General features: G+C 46.4%; 2 protein-coding genes across 3 annotated transcripts in view; both read right to left on the reverse strand.

The window, feature by feature from the left end:
• Positions 1–381: 381 nt before the first annotated feature.
• LOC147607782 (serine/threonine-protein phosphatase PP2A-2 catalytic subunit-like) overlaps positions 382–19,317 on the reverse strand; it is a 47,648-nt gene continuing 28,712 nt past the window's right edge. Inside the window, exons 11-12 of one of the 2 annotated variants that reach the window (XM_086789610.1) lie at positions 967–1,022; positions 382–855 (exon numbers count right to left, since the gene is read on the reverse strand). In XM_086789610.1, the coding sequence (XP_086645736.1) occupies positions 790–855; positions 967–1,022 (122 nt within the window). In that variant the 3' untranslated portion in view covers positions 382–789. Of the gene's footprint in view, positions 856–966; positions 1,023–2,821; positions 4,060–19,317 lie in introns of those variants that run through there. The other variant, XM_086789611.1, reaches the window with a different exon arrangement.
• On the reverse strand, positions 4,066–7,895 carry LOC147607783 (uncharacterized). The gene is made up of 3 exons (XM_086789612.1): positions 5,627–7,895; positions 5,187–5,508; positions 4,066–5,073 (listed from the first exon to the last, which is right to left on the reverse strand). The coding sequence occupies exons 1-3, from the start codon at positions 5,803–5,805 to the stop codon at positions 5,011–5,013; spliced, it is 564 nt and encodes a 187-aa protein (XP_086645738.1). The 5' UTR covers positions 5,806–7,895; the 3' UTR covers positions 4,066–5,010.

Below are 19,317 nucleotides of genomic sequence, written 5' to 3' on the forward strand. Positions count from 1 at the left end.
CATTTCTGCACAATGGCTGATTTGAGAAAAAAAACCTTCCCACTTGAATCTTTATTTCCTTACATTGAGAAGCACACTGGTCTAATAAAGGGCAAGAGGAAGCAGCAGGAGTTCATATACACTTATAGAGAGATCTGGAACTTTGCATTACAAGGGTCTCAAGTGAAACAAAACCTAAAATTATTTGAAGTCTCTAAAATCTATGATTTTTTGCCGAATAAAAAAATCAAAAAATATCAACCATGTCGAAGATTCTCCACTCTACATGACCCACGCTTCTTCACAGCCCATTTGAACTATGTGCCAGGTTTTAAGACTTCATCCAAGCAAATAGATGGAAGGACATTGTCTTGGCTTCAAGTGTCCTAAGTGCACCTGTTAGTCATCAAAAAACAATGAAGGACCTTCCATTCCACACAAAACAATATTGTAGAAAGGTCCCCCTTGCGTTGCCCAATTGACATGATGCCGTCAGGTATACAAGGAATTGAAACCAAACTAAAATGTTTGACCATAATTAAATCCATGCCTCTGATTGAGATTTAAGGCAAGATAAAGTGCCTCCCAACACAACTTAATGTTACTATCCTGATTAAGGCCACCTATCTTCTCACCTTCTCACTTCACTCTCAATACACCGAAGCTGCTCAACACACCCCAATTCGAGCTATATATCACTCATGAACTGTAAAACATTTGGCTCACTACCCCATACGGTATCTTGCACCGGCTACAGAGCCCAGCAGAGAACTTGCAGAAGGTGAATCAATTATGTGCAAAATAAATTCGCTACAAGAAGTAATCGGGTGTCCTCCTTGTCACGTCTGGTTCCCCCCTCCTTGGAGCTGGCTCAAACTGTCGCAAATAAGGTAACATATAAAGTTTAAAATTTTGCAAAATGCAGGCAGTCGTTTATGCCAAATTTATATATTAAAACAGCATGTCCCCAAAAAAGAAAAACTAGACCTGAATGAATGTGTGTCCCATATTGTCATCCACCTCCAAGATTGATGCCATGTTTCCTGTAAGGTGACATATGCCCCCACCTCATCTCTCTCTCTCTCTCTCTAGTTATTTATTTATTTATTTTTATTTATCTATTGAATTTTATTTTTTCTAATTTGTTCTACTGTATTTTATTTTCTGTTCCATGATGAGATATTTTGCATGGACATTATTGTATCACTTTGGTCTCATAGGCCCATTGGGTCTTTAATAGATGCTCTCTCTCTCTCTCTCTCTCTCTCTCTCTCTCTCTCTCTCTCGACGCCTGTAGACACAAGGACACTTTCTTGAGAGAGCTTCGGCCCCAGCCACCCCGACCCCTCCCTCGCCAGCCAACCATCCATACAGTGGATCTTGTGGACCCACCTCGGACTGCTCTAGACCTACCTCGCTCGAAAGGAGTTAACTCGGACCGGGTCACTGCATTCCAACATGTCCAACGCCCCTGGCCCCCGGCCACGATCCCCTCATCAGCTCCAGATCCAAGACCACCACAAACCAACCACCTTTCCACCTGACGTAGTTGAGGGAGACCTCTCGGCCATACTCATTAGCCCCATGCTTGATATTTTGGAGAGTGGTATACCATGCACTGTAACTGGCGGCTGACACTCCTCTCATGTTTCTATGTTCCTCGTATTCCATGATGAGTTTCCATGGACAGTTTTGTATTATCCCAATGAGATAGCTATGTTTTTGTTCTGGCCCTATAACTATGCCATAACTCTAGTACTCCAAAGTGACTATCACACAGCCTGTCATCCACTCGTAGCATATCTTAGGTCTTTAGTAGACGCTTAATCTCTCTCTCTCTCTCTCTTATATATGTGTGTGTGTGTGTGTGTGCGTGTGTGTGTGTGTGTGTACAATCTTTATGCTGACATCACAAAGCTTTCAACGGTAGGGAACTTCCTTCTCCAAGAAGACTTCTGCACAACAGAGGCTCCAGCAAAGTAGATTATCTGATGTGATCCCCACCCTCAGCCCTACACACATAGTCACAGGGGACGGTAGGGGACGGACGGACGTCCCCCTGGAGGCGTCCCTCACAAGGGACGGTGAAGGGGACGGCAGTAGGAACGGGGACGGTTGTGGGGGACGGCCCTGTGGGGGGACGGCAGGGAGCCATTCTGTGGTTTCTTTTGCCCATTTCTAGCCGTTTGCGGGGCCGTTTCTAGCCGTTTGGCTTGGCCGTTTGGGGAGGCCTTGAGCCTTTGAGGGTTGGGCCTTGGGCCTTGGGCCTTGCCTCTCTCTTGCCTTGAGGTTTGGCCTTTAGGCTTGAGCCTTGGGGCCTTAGCCCTTGAGGCTTGGCCCTTGCCTCTCTCTCTCTCACTTGCCCTTGCCTCTCTCTTGCCTATCTAATATCTATATAAGAACAAGGCTACAAGCATGGAGTTTAGGCTTTAGCGTAAACGGCCCTTCGGGCCGGGGGGGAGTCATCCCCCCCCCGGACCCCCTGCAGAGAGGGGCTCACGCCCCCTTCCCCCAAGTAGGCTGGTGTGAAACTGCGCGCCGCAACGGACCCAAAATTTACAGTCCATATGCAGTAGGTGTATAATAACTCACCGCATATGCATGTAGCCTGGTTGGCAGTGTGCCAACCTTCTCCAAAATCGTCTCATGCTATCTGGTCACAATCGGCCACCATCCGGTGTTAATTTGACTCAAAAGCTTACCATTTTATGTAAATTTGTGCTCATTTTGATGTACTTCCAAAGTAGAATAAGTGTAGAGTAGAAAAACTTTTCTTTTTAAAAGTATTTTCTGAGTGCCGTTCCCTCCCCCGTCCCCGTTCCCTACTTATGGCCGTCCCCCATCCTGTCCCTGTCCCCGTCCCCCGTCACCGTCCCCCGTCCCTTGTGACTATGCCTACACATCATTGATTTCACCACCCCACACCCCCTGCTTGGTGATGACCACACTTACCCTACTTAATCCATCACAGGCAGTCTTCCCGCCCAGTTTCATAACAGACCAATCACCCATAACACAGAGGTCCACTTTCATAAAGATCTGGTGTACCCAGACGACCTCAGTCACTGCATCTCCTCCCTTGACTCTTTCAAATCAGACCCCCTTCCTACTCTCACATCACGGCGTTGAAAACTTCAGCCAAGGCCTCCTCCCCCCTGTGCACATCGCTCTACCACGAAACCACCTTGGGATCCTTGCCCTAAAAAACCTAGTATGACAACTGCACCTTCGCCTCTTACAAGAGGATAAAACAGGGAAATTCATGTAGCACAAAGAACAATTGAGTTCTGCAGTCTTACCCATCGATAGAAAAGGGCATTGTTGCAGAGATATTTGGATGCACTACATGCCGTTTGTGAGCAGCGTGATCTCACAGTAAACCTTGGTAAAACCAAGGCTACTCCAACCCTGGTGGCTTGCCCAGGGCGCATTAGGGACCCAAGTGGGCAGCCAGGCCTAGGCACCCAACAGTAGTAAGGCCACAAGAGTGAAAACACATCATTTAATGATTTCTCCGTCCCCTTTTTCTCGTTGGCCTGCTCTTCATGCAGTCAGCCCGTAGAAGCAGCCCACGTACCCCTATATTTAGGTACTCCAGCCCCTTGATGATTCATCTGCAAACCCCTCTTGTGTGTGCAGAATGCATACTCACCTGTGGGCATGATTCAGCAAAACGAAAGGCTGAGGTATCCGATCCAAGGCAGCCAGCAGGGCTGAAGCAAAACCCTGCCCTTCAGAAGGTCATGGTCAGGGAAAACGTCAGCAAGTTGCTATCCAGCACGTGGGGAGGGGGCAGCCAGGGCAGGCAGCCCCTTCCAGGGTTCGGGTCAGCAGGCTGATTCACAGCTATACAGTCAATCTACACATTCAGCAATAAAAGCAAATACACCAGGCAACTGGTGGGGGCCCTTCAAAGTGCATTTGCGACCCAATACTCTGTAATCTCTCTCTCTCTCTCACTCTCTGCATTCTTCCCTTCTTCATATTGTGCTATTCATCGTGAAGATTGAAGGTGCTGAATTCCGTTAATCAAAATACAATCCTTGTCTGTAAGCTTCCACATGTGACACATCCATATAACACTTGCATCCATAGTTGCCAGGCGTTTCATGAAACGTGTTTCATAAACGTTTCATTCATTTTCCAGAAGTTTCAAAAACGTTTCATACAAAAAGGGGGGGGTACAGGCCTCAAAATTTATATACAGGTTTATAATATGTTAAAAATATGTTGCCTTCCCTGCAAAACAATATTAAACACGCATCATTTACACATTAAAACATGTTTACAAGCTAAAACTAAAGAATCTGGATGACCCAGTTACAGTGGGCACCCAACTGAGTCACTGACTAATTGGCATAAATAAACTGGCAACATCAAGAATCAAGATATGGATTTCATCATCAATAATGGCAACTACTCAATAATGGCACTCAAAGTGATCATAAAAAGTTTGAATCCTGAGCTGATACAAAAAAAGTAAACTGAAGTCTGACATACACAAAGTAAAGCATGCTGAAGCCTGAAAGATACAATCATGCATAAATGATGACAAATAGTAAACTAGAGGAGCTTGATAGCCCCAAAGACTAGAGTCCTCAATATGGAGTGTGGGCACTGCCAACCGGGCACTCAATCCTTGACATCCTCAATGTCCTCATCAGTAGTCTCCTCAGTAGACTCAATGTCACTCTCAGAAGAGGATGATGCTGGCTCAGCTGTCGCACTCGTCTCACCTGTTGCACTAGTACTAGCACCTCATGATAATGCTACTGTAGATGCTCGTGTGCCATGAGCAGGTGCCATCAACTCCTCATGCAACATGGCATATATGTCACACTCCTCGTGAGAAATCTCTGGGACATCTTTCATCTTCTCAATGTCGATTTTATTAACATTGACCTGACGAGGCTCTATCGGATTGCCCGACTGCTCAGTTAGGCGGAGATTGCAATGGCAATACACCAACAGCTCCAACTGAGCAGTAGACAACCTGTTCCTCTTCTTTGTATGGAAGAGGGCCCATGTGCTCTAGTTCCTCTCAGCAGGACCCGAACTGCAATCTTGTGAGAGGACTCGAATGGCGAGGCGTTTCTGCCATTAAAATACAAAAACTTTGTAAGTACAAGGTACTAAAGTCTAAGTATAATCATCATTGATCAATGTATTATGTAAATAACAGACTTGTCTTTTAGAGTTGTACTCACCAAGTAAGGGCTACTGATCCCATACTTCTCCCACCATGGGACTGGCTGAAGCTCTCTCTCTCTCTCTCGCATGCATGCAGTCTGTCTACCAAATGTGTGGCTGGCATTCCGATACACTAGCTGCTCATCCTCCAAGTGTCTCATAAGCTCCACGTCCCCTCCTGTCCATTTCTGAATGTAATCTTGCCATCCATCTTCCAACTCTTCATTAATATACTCGGCCTCACTACACCAGAGAGGGTGCAATATGTGGGCAACCGCATGGATTGGTCTATGGAACCAATCCCATTGGTCATTCCAAACCCGTCGAATGTCCTCAACCCTAAAAATTAGCCATGAATGATCAAAGCTATTAGCTCACTCCTACAAGCAACGATAGATCGTAATACGATACAACTTACAAGTGTCAACAAGAAGGCAACTAGTTGGAAGTTCAGTACCTCTCATCTGTCACGAGAGTGCATCGATTAAGAGCCTCTCCAATCCGGTCCATGAACTCGTACAAGAGTCCAAGAGTGCTGCCCTCCATGTCAGTGATGCGAAGAACACTATAGATCGGTTGAAGAGCACTCAATAAAGCCTCTGCTCCTTCCACCAATCTTCTTGCATCACTCTGCATGCAAAAGCAACTGCCTTCGGGCGCTCATGGTCCTCCCAGCTCATCCACTATCGACTAACCATTGTGCGCATGAGTCCCTGTCGGACTCTCACTACCCTCTCAACCACAATGAACATATATGCAAACTTGGTTTGTGAGAGCTTCAAAAGCTCAAGGTCACTATTGGCACGAAACATTGCCAAGACCTTGGGCCACTTGGTAACAAACTTCACCAAGCTACACGCAGTGTCAAAGATGTCGGCAATTCACCTAATCTTGGCAAGATCTTAAATGAGTAAGTCTAGGCTATGGGATGTACATGGAGTCCATACTATCTGCGGGAACTCATCCTCTAGCATCCGTCTCATAGAGACACAATTGCTAGCATTATTAGTAACCACTTGCACTATGTTTTGTGGGCCCATCTCCATGATAGCCTCGCGGAGATGTGACCATATAAATGCTCCTGTCACCACTATCCCAGGCATAGATGCATCAATGGCACGCAAAAACATAGTGCCCTTGCAAGAGAACACCAAAATATTGTACACATTCCTCTTGCGTATATCTGACCACCCGTCACATAACAATGTGCAACCATACTTGCTCCAGGTGGCTTTTAATGGCTCCATCTCCACCTCCACTGCTTGTTGCTCTCTTCTGAGCTCTTTAGTGCGCAAGGTCTCATAAGAGGGTCCCTCCCACTCACATCCAATGCGACTAATTGCCCTCATGGCCTTTTTCCATTGGGGTGTGCGCACAATGTGAAAAGACAAAGCACATTCGCTAAAAAGCCTAGTGAGTTCTCTAGTGGCATCTTTAATTGCCTACTTTTGCATGCTTGCTTGAATGCTTGCTCTCTTTAGAGAGGCTTTGGGTGCTGCGGGCAAAGGGGTTCGTGTTGCAATGGGAGTGGAACTACCAACACCCCCAAATCCTGCTTGGCTCTGTGCATCTTCGTCTGAACCCAACCGTGTTCTCTTTGATGCCTCACATGTATCCTCACTAGCCCCAATATCCTCGAGCACAGGCCCACAACCACATCCTACCAGTTGCTGTCTTTTCCATTCTTGTAGCTCGGCTTTGATGTTTGCAAGCACAAGTTTGCATGCACCAATGCCTTCCACGGTTAAACCTGTGAAATGGACCTTAACACGGATTATGGACCCTCCTCAGCAAACCCCGCAAAAATTGCATTTCCACTTTTGTGTGCCTCAACCACCATATTTAGACACAGGAGTGACATGGACCCACATGGCATCCTTAGTGCGAGGCATCTTCACAAAAGTAGGACTGGATTGGCATCCTGGCATGAAAACCCCCAAATTTCAAAATCTGTGTTTTTTTTATAAAATCGAAGAAAAAAAAAGCACAAATCAACACAACTAACCGGACAGTTGGCGGGCACGAAACCTCAGAAGTGCGGGAGGACCTGGTACGAGCTGATTTGTGCAAGGCAAGAGCTTCAATCAGTTTCCCAGTCGCCTGTAGACGTTTATTTCGAAAAACGTACTCTCTGGATAGAAAACGCTGAAAAACGTAGATTTTCCCAGGCAGCATGAAAGAAACGCGTTTCATTCCAATGAAACGTTTCGTTTCATTCAGATGGAATGAAACGTGTTTCATTGCAACTATGCTACCAGATATAGAAAGAAGAGTGCGGCGAAATCACACAGATAGCACACTTAAACTATTGCTTTGTATTATATACAAGAAGAAGTACTGAAATTCAAGTACAAAATATGGCTATGAATAAAACGTCAAGTCACAACCCTATGACCTACTATTCACTCCCGGCTAGCAATTTGCTTATAGAGAAACGCTCTATGAAGTACAATGCTGAGGAAAGCAAATGAATATGGCGATTTGGCTACCCATATATATACATATATATATACATCACATCCCATCCATCCATTCATTCACAACAATTTGATTCACATCACATCTATTCACATCACATCTCATCACATCTATTCATATCACATCCCATCCATTCATTCATTCACATCACGTCTATTCACATTACATCCCATCCATCCATTCATTCACATCACTATCCGATTCACATGTCATCACATCTCATTCAATCACATCCCGATTCACATCACATCACATTCATTCACATATATATATATATATATATATATATATATACATATATATATACATATACATATACATATATATACATATACATATACATACATATACATATACATATACATACACACACACACACACACACACACACACACACACAAATCACACATACATACATACATACATACATACATACATACATACATACATACATACATATATATATATATATATATATATATATATATATATATATATATGCACCAATGCTGCTAGTCAGCCAATAGTATTGTTGTCGGCCCGATTGTCATGTCATCACCACCACGTCATCAATGCCATGTCATCACCACCACATCATCATTGCCACGTGGCAATGCCACATGTCCTCTGTGTTGTCCAACTTTATCCATCGGTTGCTATCTTATGTCTGGCTGTGCCCTGCATACTCGTAGGTGTGTCACATCCCCTACTTGCATTGCACGTTGTCCTCAACTGCAGAGCCTCTTGATAAGCTCTCAACAACGGGCGAGACTCATCCGTAAACTAATCCTCATCAAACCAAACTGCGTGCTTGATTGGGTAGCCCTTGAACTTTAGGAGATATTGGAGTTGCTTTCAACGAGAGCCTCGCTTATACTGGCGCAAAACAACTTGCTCCGGTACTAGGACTTCTTGTAATCCTCCGTCATCTACCAACTTGGATTCATCCTCATCCGCCGGAGCGCTCAGCTCTAGCCCACGATGCTCTACAAGGTTGCTCAAATGAAACAGCAGATGCATCCTCGTTAACTCCATCTTGAAGATTAAATCACTAAGCTTCTTGATAATCTTGAATGGGCCTTTCTTCTTCAGAGCTAGTTTGGAGGGAACTTTCCCGAATTTGCTTCATGATCTTCAAATAAACCCAATCTCCTTCTCTAAAGGTACTATCCCGACGATGTTTGTCAACCTCGCAGACTTGCTTTGTCTATCCCGACGATGTTTGTCAGTCTTGAACTTGTCGCAATAGCTGATCCAAATCCTGAACCACCTAGTCAGCACCATAGTTCCCCGCAGAAGTTTCAAGCGCTCAATTCATCAAGTTAATAACCGGACGACCATATACTACCTCAAAGGGAGTCTTCTTGGTCAATGCCTGCATTGTCTCATTGATGCCAGCATGCTCCACCAATGGCAAAAACTCCTCTCAAAGAGTTTTGATGCTCCTGACAATAACACCACAACATCGTGATCATAGATTCATTCTCTCGGTCTAGCCGTGTGTCTGGGGATGAGAGACAATACTGAACTCTAAGTTCGTCCGAAAGCCATAGAACAAGGCCCTGCAAAAACCTCTAGTGAATTCAAGATTTCTATTTGAGACGATCCTCTTTAGAAGTTCATGTAAGTTGAACACCTCCCAAATGAAAAGCCTAGCCACCACTTGAGCACCCACATCTGACTTGCAAAGAATAAGGTAGATCTACTTACTCAACCCATCAACAACTAGAAGAACACAATCATTCTTTGGAACCTCTAGCTCTTCAGTAATCCAAACACAAAGTCCATAGAAATGTCCTCCCATGGGAACTCTAGAACTAGCAAAGGGTGAAGCTTACCGACAACTTTCCTAGTATCTGGCTTTGACTTCTGACAGACCTAGTAAAACCGTGCTTCATGCGAGGCCAAAAGAAAAGACGGGGTAACTTCTCCAATGTCAACGCCTCGCCACAATGTCCTAAAATGGGAACACATCGTGCCTCATGTAGAAGCAATTGACAAAAATCACCGCCCTTCACGACACAAGGTCGATCCTTGTAGTACAATCACCCATCCTGAATGGTGTATTTTGAAGCAATGCTATGCACGCATTTGCTCCAAGGTTCCTTGAAATCTAAATCCTCCACATACATTGCCTTCTTTCATCGGTATGAAATAATCATGTGCACATAATGTGACCTTCGACTCAACGCATCGGCTTCCATATTCTCCTTACCAGGCAAATAATCAATTTGAAAGGTAAAGTGAGAGAAAATGCCACCGCGTAATTGGCGTGGAGACAAGTCTTGCTCTGTCTATGTCAATAAATATCTGAGACTCGGATTCAAAATTCCAAACCAATCAAATAGTGGTGCCACTTTCGAAGAGCGTGCACCACTGCAAGCAACTCCTCGTCACATGTGGAATACCGCAACTCAACACCATGGAGAGCTCGGCTCTCATAGGCAACAGGGTTGTTTCCGTACGATGTACGACGCCTTATCGTAAGGAATACCGTACGGTATGATGTCGTATGGATTTTTTTAGAAACAAGAAAAAAAATTCTGAAATACTCCATATCTGGACTTGGAAATACCTAAGTTTATAAGTATTTTTTTAAAACACCGTATTTTATTGTACGACAAGAAAAAAAATTATATCATACCGTATTTTTTCCGTACGATATCGTACCTGACAACTATGATAGGTAGGCAACCCCGTGTTCATGATGTTGCAACACTGCTCCAAGGTCTCCTCCACTAGCATTGCAGAAAACCATGAAGGGCTCATCCAAATCCACTAACTGGAGAATGGGTGTAACATGCAACGGAATTATACGTAGATGTAGAATCCTATCACACAAGGTCTCACACCGCCTTTTGTAACCAGAGTTTCGTGAGTCTTTAGTAATCCAGTTTAATACTTAACACTTTATGCAAATTGCATGTGGCATTCCCTCCTACTTAGCTTGGCGGCAGGTTCATGGCTTCCAAGTAGTCCGCCAATAACTGGGGATATTCTTGAAAGAACTCCTCGTCTAGCCAAACGGCTTCGTGGGTACTTCGATCTCGAAACTTTGTGTAGATCTGACAGAGTCTTCGACCGAAATCATGCTTCCAACGATGAAGAAGGATCTACTCAGGCTCAATGGCATCTGCTTCCCTAACGACGTCTGGCTGTTATTCATTTGAAACGTCAAAAACTTATGGTCCAATGTCACCAACCTGGACATTTCCCAGTATGAAAGGAGTCTGGTGGACTCCAAGATGTCTAAATATTTGGAAAGTACAAGCTTTGGGAATGGGGGATTATCCTAGGATACAAAGCGCCGCGAGTTACATTGGTATCAGAGCATAGGCTTTCTTGGAAGCGGAGGCTTCCTTCTATCAATAAGAAAGAGAAAAGATCTCAAGTGGGGACCACACTTACCATCATTGCTATTAAGCATGGTCAGCCACTTCATAGCTTATGAAGCAAGAGCATGAGCAGTAGACAGCTTGTTGGTCTAAGGATTTATAAATTCACAGAATTTATCTTGGAAGTATGGAGTTGGCTTTATGAGCACACGTTTAGCACTCTTTCCATATGGATATTGTGGATTATATTATCAAGCTCACAGGCAAGCTATATGGAGAGATTGTCAGAATATGCAGCGGAAATGATATCCAAACTTGGGTAGACAAGAGCAAGTAGACTGCAGAAAATAATCAGCACAAGAAACACTGAGAGATGTGTGTAAACTCTTCTCTATACACAAGATCCCGGAGATAACTGAATGAGAAAGTGGAGGAGGATGGGGGGGAATATATACAAGCCCATGAGGGCAGTCGGCCAGCTCTGGAAGAGGCCCACGACTGACAAAATGTCCACGACTGCTGAAAAACAGCAGTCGGCCAGCATCTGGTGCCCCACATCTGCACAGAACAAGTCGGCCAGCACTCAGATAGCCCACGACTGCTACAGATGCAGTCGGCCAGCCTCAGAGTGGTCCTGGCATCACCTGGCAGCCCTCCAGCCACTAGGAAAAAATGGGAAAAATAGGGAAAAATACGGGGAGTGTGGAAAAATGATATACGGGCGGGCACACCCACAACAGAGGCCCTAGTGTATACAAATAGACAGGAGATGACTTCTAACACCCCCTCTCAGCTCCTGGCTGTGAAACCAACCCCAGGGAGCTGGAGTGCCGCCTGAGCGTAGCCTGAGGTAGAGACTTCGTGAAGAGGTCCGCCGCATTGTCCTCCGTCGAACAATAAAGTAGCAAGATGTCACCTGCCAAGATCTTCTCACGAACAAAGTGATACTGTATCTCTATATGCTTGGTCCGGGCATGGAAAACCGGGTTCCGAGCAATAGCTATACAACTCTGGTTATCACACTGGATGACTGTGGGCTCCCTCTGTGGAAACCCCATCTCGCCAAGCAGCCTCCGCAGCCATACAACCTCACAAGCAGCACCACAAGCAGCCCGATACTCTGCCTCTGTCGAAGAAAGAGCAATAGTCGGCTGCTTCTTGCTGCTCCAAGAAACCGCTCCTGAGCCGAGGGTAAAAGTGTATCCTGAAGTAGATCTCCTCGTGTCTGGATCTCCTCCCCAATCTGAGTCACTCCATCCTTGGAGCTTGACTCCATTCCCTCCTGTGTAAAAGAGTCCCAGATCCTTCGTACTCTGCAGATACCGCAAGATCCGCAATCCTGCGTCCCAATGAGTCTTCAATGGCGTCTGCATAAAAGAGCTCAACAGCCCCACGGAGAAGCTCAAGTCCAATCTGGTGTTCAGTAACCAGATCAATGAACCAACCAACTTCCAGTACTGCGAGGCATCAACTGGCTCACAAGGATCTGTAACGGTTAACTTTGTGTTCGGGTCCATCGGCGAAGTAATAGGCTTGCAGTTCTCCATCCCAAAGGCCTCAAGCAACTCATGAACATACCGCTGCTGAGAGACGAAAAACCCCCTCTGGGTCTGCCAGATCTCCAATCCCAAGAAGAAGTGGAGTAAGCCTAAGTCGGTCATCTCAAACTCCTTTGACAAGGCAGCCTTCGTCACTCCAATGTGCTCCACATGACCGCCGGTGAGAATGAGATCATCCACATAAAGGATGATGAGTGTGACCAAGCCGCGTTCCCGAAAGAGATACAGGTTCGGATCTGCAACCGATCTCTGGAATCCAGTCCGAATAAAGAAGGAATCAATCTTCTGATTCCAAGCCCGCAGAGCCTGCTTAAGACCATACAAGGCCTTACGTAACCTGTAAACCATCCCTTCCGATCCTGGAACAATGAAGCCTGGAGGCTGCTCAACGTACACCTCCTCCTGCAGGTCACCATTAAGGAACGCCGATTTTACATCCATCTGGTACACGGGCCACTTCTGAGAAGAAGCAAGGGCAAGAACGGTCCGAATCGTGGTCATCCGCGCTGTCGGTGCAAAGGTATCCTCGTAGTCGATGCCTGGCCGCTGAGCATAACCCTTAGCCACGAGCCTGGCTTTGTGTTTGTCCACCGACCCATCAGCCGCATACTTGGTCTTAAAGACCCATTTGACACCAATGACTGACCGCTTTGACGGCCTCGGTACCAACTCCCAAGTGTTGTTCTTCTCGATGGCGTCAAGTTCCACCTGCATGGCTTCTCTCCAAGTATCCTGTGAAAGGGCTTCCTTTACGGAAGTGGGCTCTTTATCCCGCATGATACGAGACATAAGAGCATAGTTCACCTGAAGAAGCTCCGCCGTGTTGCTTTTATCTCGAACTCGATGTGATCTTCGAGGGCCGTCCTCTGTGGTCCACTCGGAGGGTAGCTCCGTGACACCCGACTCCCGAAGGGTGTCCATCAACCACCTAGGTACTCGAACAGATCGAGGAGCCTCCTGTGGTCGCGGGGGCTCAACTCCAGCTGCGGGCTCAACCTCCTGTGATGACTGAGGTGGATCAACTGGAGTGGTAGACTGGGAATCATCATCAGACTCTGGATCTCCAAGAAGTGGCGGCTCCTCGACAGTGGATGCTGGAACATGCTCGTCAAAGACCACATCCCGGCTGACAACAATCTCGTTCCTCTCTGGATCATACAACCTATATCCCTTGGAAAGAGAGTTATACCCCACAAATACCAGCTTGCGGGACTTGGAGTCAAGCTTCCCCCTCTGCTTCTTCGGAATATGTACATACGCGTCACTCCCAAAGACACGGAAGTGCGAGACATCGGGTTTCCTGCCAAAATATGCCTCAAATGGAGTCATATGGGGTACAGAAGTCGTCGGAGAGCGGTTAATGGTATGGACAGCTGTCGCCACAGCCTCACCCCAAAGTGGACGAGGAAGATCTCGATGCTCCAGCATGGTCCTCGCCATCTCCACCACAGTCCTGTTCTTACGTTCAACAACTCCATTCTCCGAAGGCGATCCGGTATTGGCCAATTCCCTCTTGATGCCATGATCTGCACAAAACCGAAAGAATACAGTCGAGGAGAATTCCCCTCCTTTGTCAGCCCTGAGAGTCTTGACCTGAAATCCAGACTCTTTCTCCACCATCACGTGCCAATCCTTGAACCGAGCAAAAGCCTGGTCCTTCTGTGAAAGAAAGTAGACCCACGTGAATCTGGTACAATCATCAACAAGCAGCATGAAGTAGAGAGATCCTCCCAAGGATGGTATCTGCTGTGGTCCACACAAGTCAGTGTGAATCAACTCCAAAGGTTTCGAAGCCCGCCTGGAAGCCTGCTTCGGAAAGGATTCCCTGTGCTGCTTACCACGTATGCAAGAACTGCAACGTCCTTGCCTACTACCAACATCTGGCAAGCCAACCACCATCTGGTCCCGGAAGGCGCGCCGCAAAGCATCCACATTCAAGTGGCCAAAACGAAAGTGCCACAAGTCTCCGACCTGAGAGCCTGTCAGTGAGGAGAGTGCAGAGAGTTTGTAGATACCGTTCTCCACACCGCCTTCCCAAACAACTTTGCCTGTCTCACGGTCCCTTAGAGCAACTGAATGCTCCTCAAATTCCACCCGAAAGCCAGTCTTGCATACCTCATGCACTGACAAAAGATGAAAGCCCAGAGCAGGGACATAAAGAACACGGGAAGCATGCTTGCCCCCCTTGCCGTCGGGAATGATCTCCATCCGGCCCTCACTATGAATCGGAATAGTGGAGTTATCACCAATAAAGATACGACCTGACTGCCGCTTCAGATCCAGGAAGAAGTCACGGGATGGAGTCATGTGCCTGGAAGCACCACTGTCGAGAGTCCATTCCCGAGTATCCTTTGCGGTGAAGCCAACTGCCTCCTCGCTCGAAGACGATGAATCATCGGAGTCCACCATCTCCAAGTGCACAAATGCCGGAGTCTTCGCAGCTGAGGCTGAGGATTCAGCACTCTTCCCTGTCCGCTTAGGGCACTTCCTCCAGTAGTGGCCTTTCTCGCCACAATCATTACAAGATCTTTCGGCCTTCAGCTTCTCTCGTTCTGGATCAGGCTTCTTCTCAGAAGACTTATCTGGTGAAGCCTTCCCTTTGCCCTTGTTGGTATTACGGCCTTTCGACCGTTGGCCAGTTAAGGCCTCCGAACCTCCGCCGTGAGGAGGGTTCGTAAAACGTTCCTCCTGGTCCAAGACCATTGGCACAAGCTCCTCCCAAGTAATGGTGCTGAGCCTGCCACTCGTGATCAACGAGGAATAGAAAGCGGAATACTGACCAGGCAAGTGGGAAAGTAACGTGATGGCCATATCTTCGGACGATATCTCTTTCACAGCTTGAAGGACTTCCTGCTGAAGGGCCTGCAGCTTGTTAATGTGTTCCCGCATCGTCGAAGACTTTGCAGGGTTCATAACCTGCATCTGCACTTCCAAGGATATCCGCTTCATGGGTGATACCCTGTTGTACAAAGAAGCCAAGTGCTCCCATATGCCTCTCGCCAGCGTCATGTGCTTCACATGGTTGATCACCTGTGGTGTGCAATTGAGGAATATAAATGACCGGACCCTGGCGTTGACACGGTCCCACATTTGTGCCTGTGCCTCTCGGTCCTTCCTCGCGGATAAAACCTCCCCTTCCTCAGCTTCCGGCCTTGGCACCCCTTTGATAATAAAATCAGCAAGATCATATGACTCCAGAACTGACTCCATCATGACCTTCCAGATGCCATAATTGGACCCGTCCAACTGCCGATCCACTGGGAACATGGGAAGAGTCGGAATCTTCACGTGCTTCTCTGCCATCTCGAGTAAATCCGCCATCTCGGAGAGTAACCTGAAAGGGTGGGTGGGTGGGAAAAATCTGAAAATCAGAATATATGCAAGTGGCTGTCCAGCCCCTCTGCCCGCCTTCCTCTTGCACCTTCACTTCCCGTTCAGCCCGAAACAGTCCACCGATCAGCAACCTGTTGCTCCCCCTCTTGCTCAGAAAAACGCCCAAGATCTGCTAGAGCCTAGGGCTCTGATACCATGTCAGAATATGCAGCGGAAATGATATCCAAACTTGGGTAGACAAGAGCAAGTAGACTGCAGAAAATAATCAGCACAAGAAACACTGAGAGATGTGTGTAAACTCTTCTCTATACACAAGATCCCGGAGATAACTGAATGAGAAAGTGGAGGAGGATGGGGGGGAATATATACAAGCCCATGAGGGCAGTCGGCCAGCTCTGGAAGAGGCCCACGACTGACAAAATGTCCACGACTGCTGAAAAACAGCAGTCGGCCAGCATCTGGTGCCCCACATCTGCACAGAACAAGTCGGCCAGCACTCAGATAGCCCACGACTGCTACAGATGCAGTCGGCCAGCCTCAGAGTAGTCCTGGCATCACCTGGCAGCCCTCCAGCCACTAGGAAAAAATGGGAAAAATAGGAAAAAAATACGGGGAGTGTGGAAAAATGATATACGGGCGGGCACACCCACAACAGAGGCCCTGGTGTATACAAATAGACAGGAGATGACTTCTAAACTTGGTGACGAGATATTTCTTTTGGCTTCATGATGACCAACCTGGCAAAGAAAAGCTAAGTATACTTTGAGTGTGCAAAGTTAGAGCTTTTGCTATGAAGTGTTTTTGATGTTCACTAACCCTTGTATAGCTATGCAAGGAGAAAGGTGTTGTTGTTTGCCTTGAGATGGTTTCAAGGAAACATTGTTTATGGCTCCCTTTAATGGGATGAATTCTTTTCATGGCTCCCTTTATTGGGATGGATTATATCTATGGAGATTTCTTTCTTGGACGAGATTTATATAGATATTGGGCTTCACAAGCAATTTCTATGACCGAATCTGTCCGAGTTTATAAAGAAGAAATCTTTGGTTATCTCATGGATATGATGCTTTTATGAATAAAGTTCATCTCTACTCCAAGGTGTGTGGTTAGCACGGAGTATGTGGTAAGAGGTATGGTATACAGATCTATGGATTCCTAGACTTCTTTTCTAGGGATTTGGATCTATCCTCAGGTTTATGGATTATTCTTTTTGGCTCCCTTTATTTGGGATGCATTGGACTTATGGAACTCATGGTTCACATACCTTGTGTAGTGTTCTCTTGTCCTACATGCTCTCTTGAAAATTGTTTCTACCATGTGTGGGTGGAACAATAGAGAGCAGATGGTAGGGAACATGGGCACTTCAAAGGGTAGTGACAAGCACAACATACCCTGTGTAGTGTTCTCTTGTCCTACATGCTCTCTTGAAGATTGTTTCTACCATGTGTGGGTGGAACAATAGAGAGCAGATGGAAGGGAACATGGGCACTTGAGAGGGTAGTGTGAGTTGGGTGGCCGAAATGCCTATAAACTATGTGCAGCAGAAATGCTTATGGAACACCAGGCTATTTATGCCTGCGCGAGTGATTGTTTTATCTTGTTACTTGAGCCCACCTCTCATCCAAGGTGTGTGGTCAGAGTACCAACACGGAGTGCAAGTGGTAAAGTGGACATGATACCTGGTTAGCAAGAGACTTGTGTGTACGCCAAGGGTCATGTGGATTGGCACATGTTCGTGTGCTTTGAGATTGGATTATGATATCTGGACTTATGGGACTGATTTGTCTCGTCCATTTACTTGGGACATGATTATGATATCTGGACTTATGGGACTGTTTTTGTCTCGCCCATTTATCTTGCGACATGATTTTGATATTAGTATTATGAAGACTTATTTAGTCTCACCCATTTCTTTGGGACATGGATTCTTCAATTATATTAGATTTTTTAGACTGTCTCATCTCGCTCACTTGATGGGACATGATTATATCTTGAATATATGGCTTGAAGCTTAAAGTTGCGGACAACTTTTCAGAAGTTGGGGAGGATGTCACCAGCCTGGACATTTCCCAGTATGAAAGGAGTCTGGTGGACTCCAAGATGTCTAAATATTTGGAAAGTGCAAGCTTTGGGAATGGGGGATTATCCCACAATACAAAGGACCACACTTCTAAAATTTAGGAGAGTTGCTATTTTTGGCCCGACTTCGATGAAAATTCTGTTCACATCATTACATTTGGAATTGAGCACATACCAAGAGTTGGCAAAGTGCCTATGACAGAATGTCTACCAGTTGGGATATTTTTAGAGATAAAGTTTATGGAAGGACCCATCTCTTAGATTGGGACATGTGGCAAGAAAGTGGACCAAAGTGAGATAAGTGGCCTGACACTTGTTAGAAAGTGGATCAAAGTGAGACAAGTGGCCTCACACTTGTCACTTTAGCTATTGTGTGGCAATCCACTTGTCATTGTAGCCTTCTCTTGCCATTTTAGCTCATGGTTGTTGGGGTAAAGGCGTTATGCCCACCCTTATAGTGTGTACAAGCCCATAAGTTATAGTACATAGTACACTTAGTACTTTTAATGTACTAAGTGCACTATGTGTACTAGTGCAATATACATGTGTGATAGGGGAGTCACACACTCATGCTTTTCATGAGTTGACTTATCCCCACAACTCTCTCTCTCTCTCTCTCTCCCTTGCTTCTCTGTGTATGTCTCCCATGAATGAACTCTAAACCCTAATTCAGTTTTCTCCCCATCAACTGGTATCAGAGCAGGTGCCCTTCGAATCTCTGTGCAGTAGCAATCAGCTTGACTCTCCATTCAATTGGTCGTGGCCAACAGCCAGTCTTTGCATTTGGGAATCCAGCAGGTTTAGCTGGTGCGTGAGCAAAGCACTCACGCGACCAGCTTACAGGCATCGCAGCAAAGTAGAAAACGGAAGCCTCACCGTAGCGCAGCAGGTAGCCTACGCTACCCAACAGGCCAGCCCAAGTCGAGCGTAGCTGGAGGAGTCGGGCAACCATTACTGCGCTTTTTCACACGCAGGCGTGTCAGCGCTTTTACAGTCTAGGCGGAAGTTGAGCGAAGGCAGCATAGCGAGGAGACCGATGTAAAGCAAACACAAGCAATACGTAATCATTGGCGCCAGGCGTGAGCGAAGAAGCGTTGGGCGAAGGTGACGTGTCGGCTGGCTCCTGGTCGGAGGCTGCATCAACAATAGCGCTAGGCGCATAGGCTAGATAGGCTGCGTACCAGCGCACAACTTTGGCAGCTTTGATCCAGCGCTCCTCCTCGGCTACCAAACCACTCCACAGGGGCTTCCTCTTCTCGCGGATCATCCATATTTGGTCCCCTTGGCACATTGTGTGGCGCAGCCGCCCTCATCGCTACTTGGCAATCCCAGGAGTTTCTTCTTCACTAATACAGCAACAACAT

Source organism: Cibotium barometz, chromosome 54 (genome assembly GCF_041138505.1).
Source record: "Cibotium barometz isolate CiBa-2024 chromosome 54, ASM4113850v1, whole genome shotgun sequence".
Classification (NCBI taxonomy): Eukaryota; Viridiplantae; Streptophyta; class Polypodiopsida; order Cyatheales; family Cibotiaceae; genus Cibotium; species Cibotium barometz.

Excerpts from the sequence above, each read along its gene's own strand:
- LOC147607783 (XM_086789612.1), bottom strand. The coding sequence starts at position 5,805 with ATGCAGAGTGATGCAAGAAGATTGGTGGAAGGAGCAGAGGCTTTATTG. Across the intron at positions 5,509-5,626 it reads ACTCTCGTGACAGATGAGAG|GGTTGAGGACATTCGACGGG; the intron begins GTACTGAACTTC and ends GCTAATTTTTAG. Across the intron at positions 5,074-5,186 it reads GGATCAGTAGCCCTTACTTG|AAACGCCTCGCCATTCGAGT; the intron begins GTGAGTACAACT and ends TTTTAATGGCAG.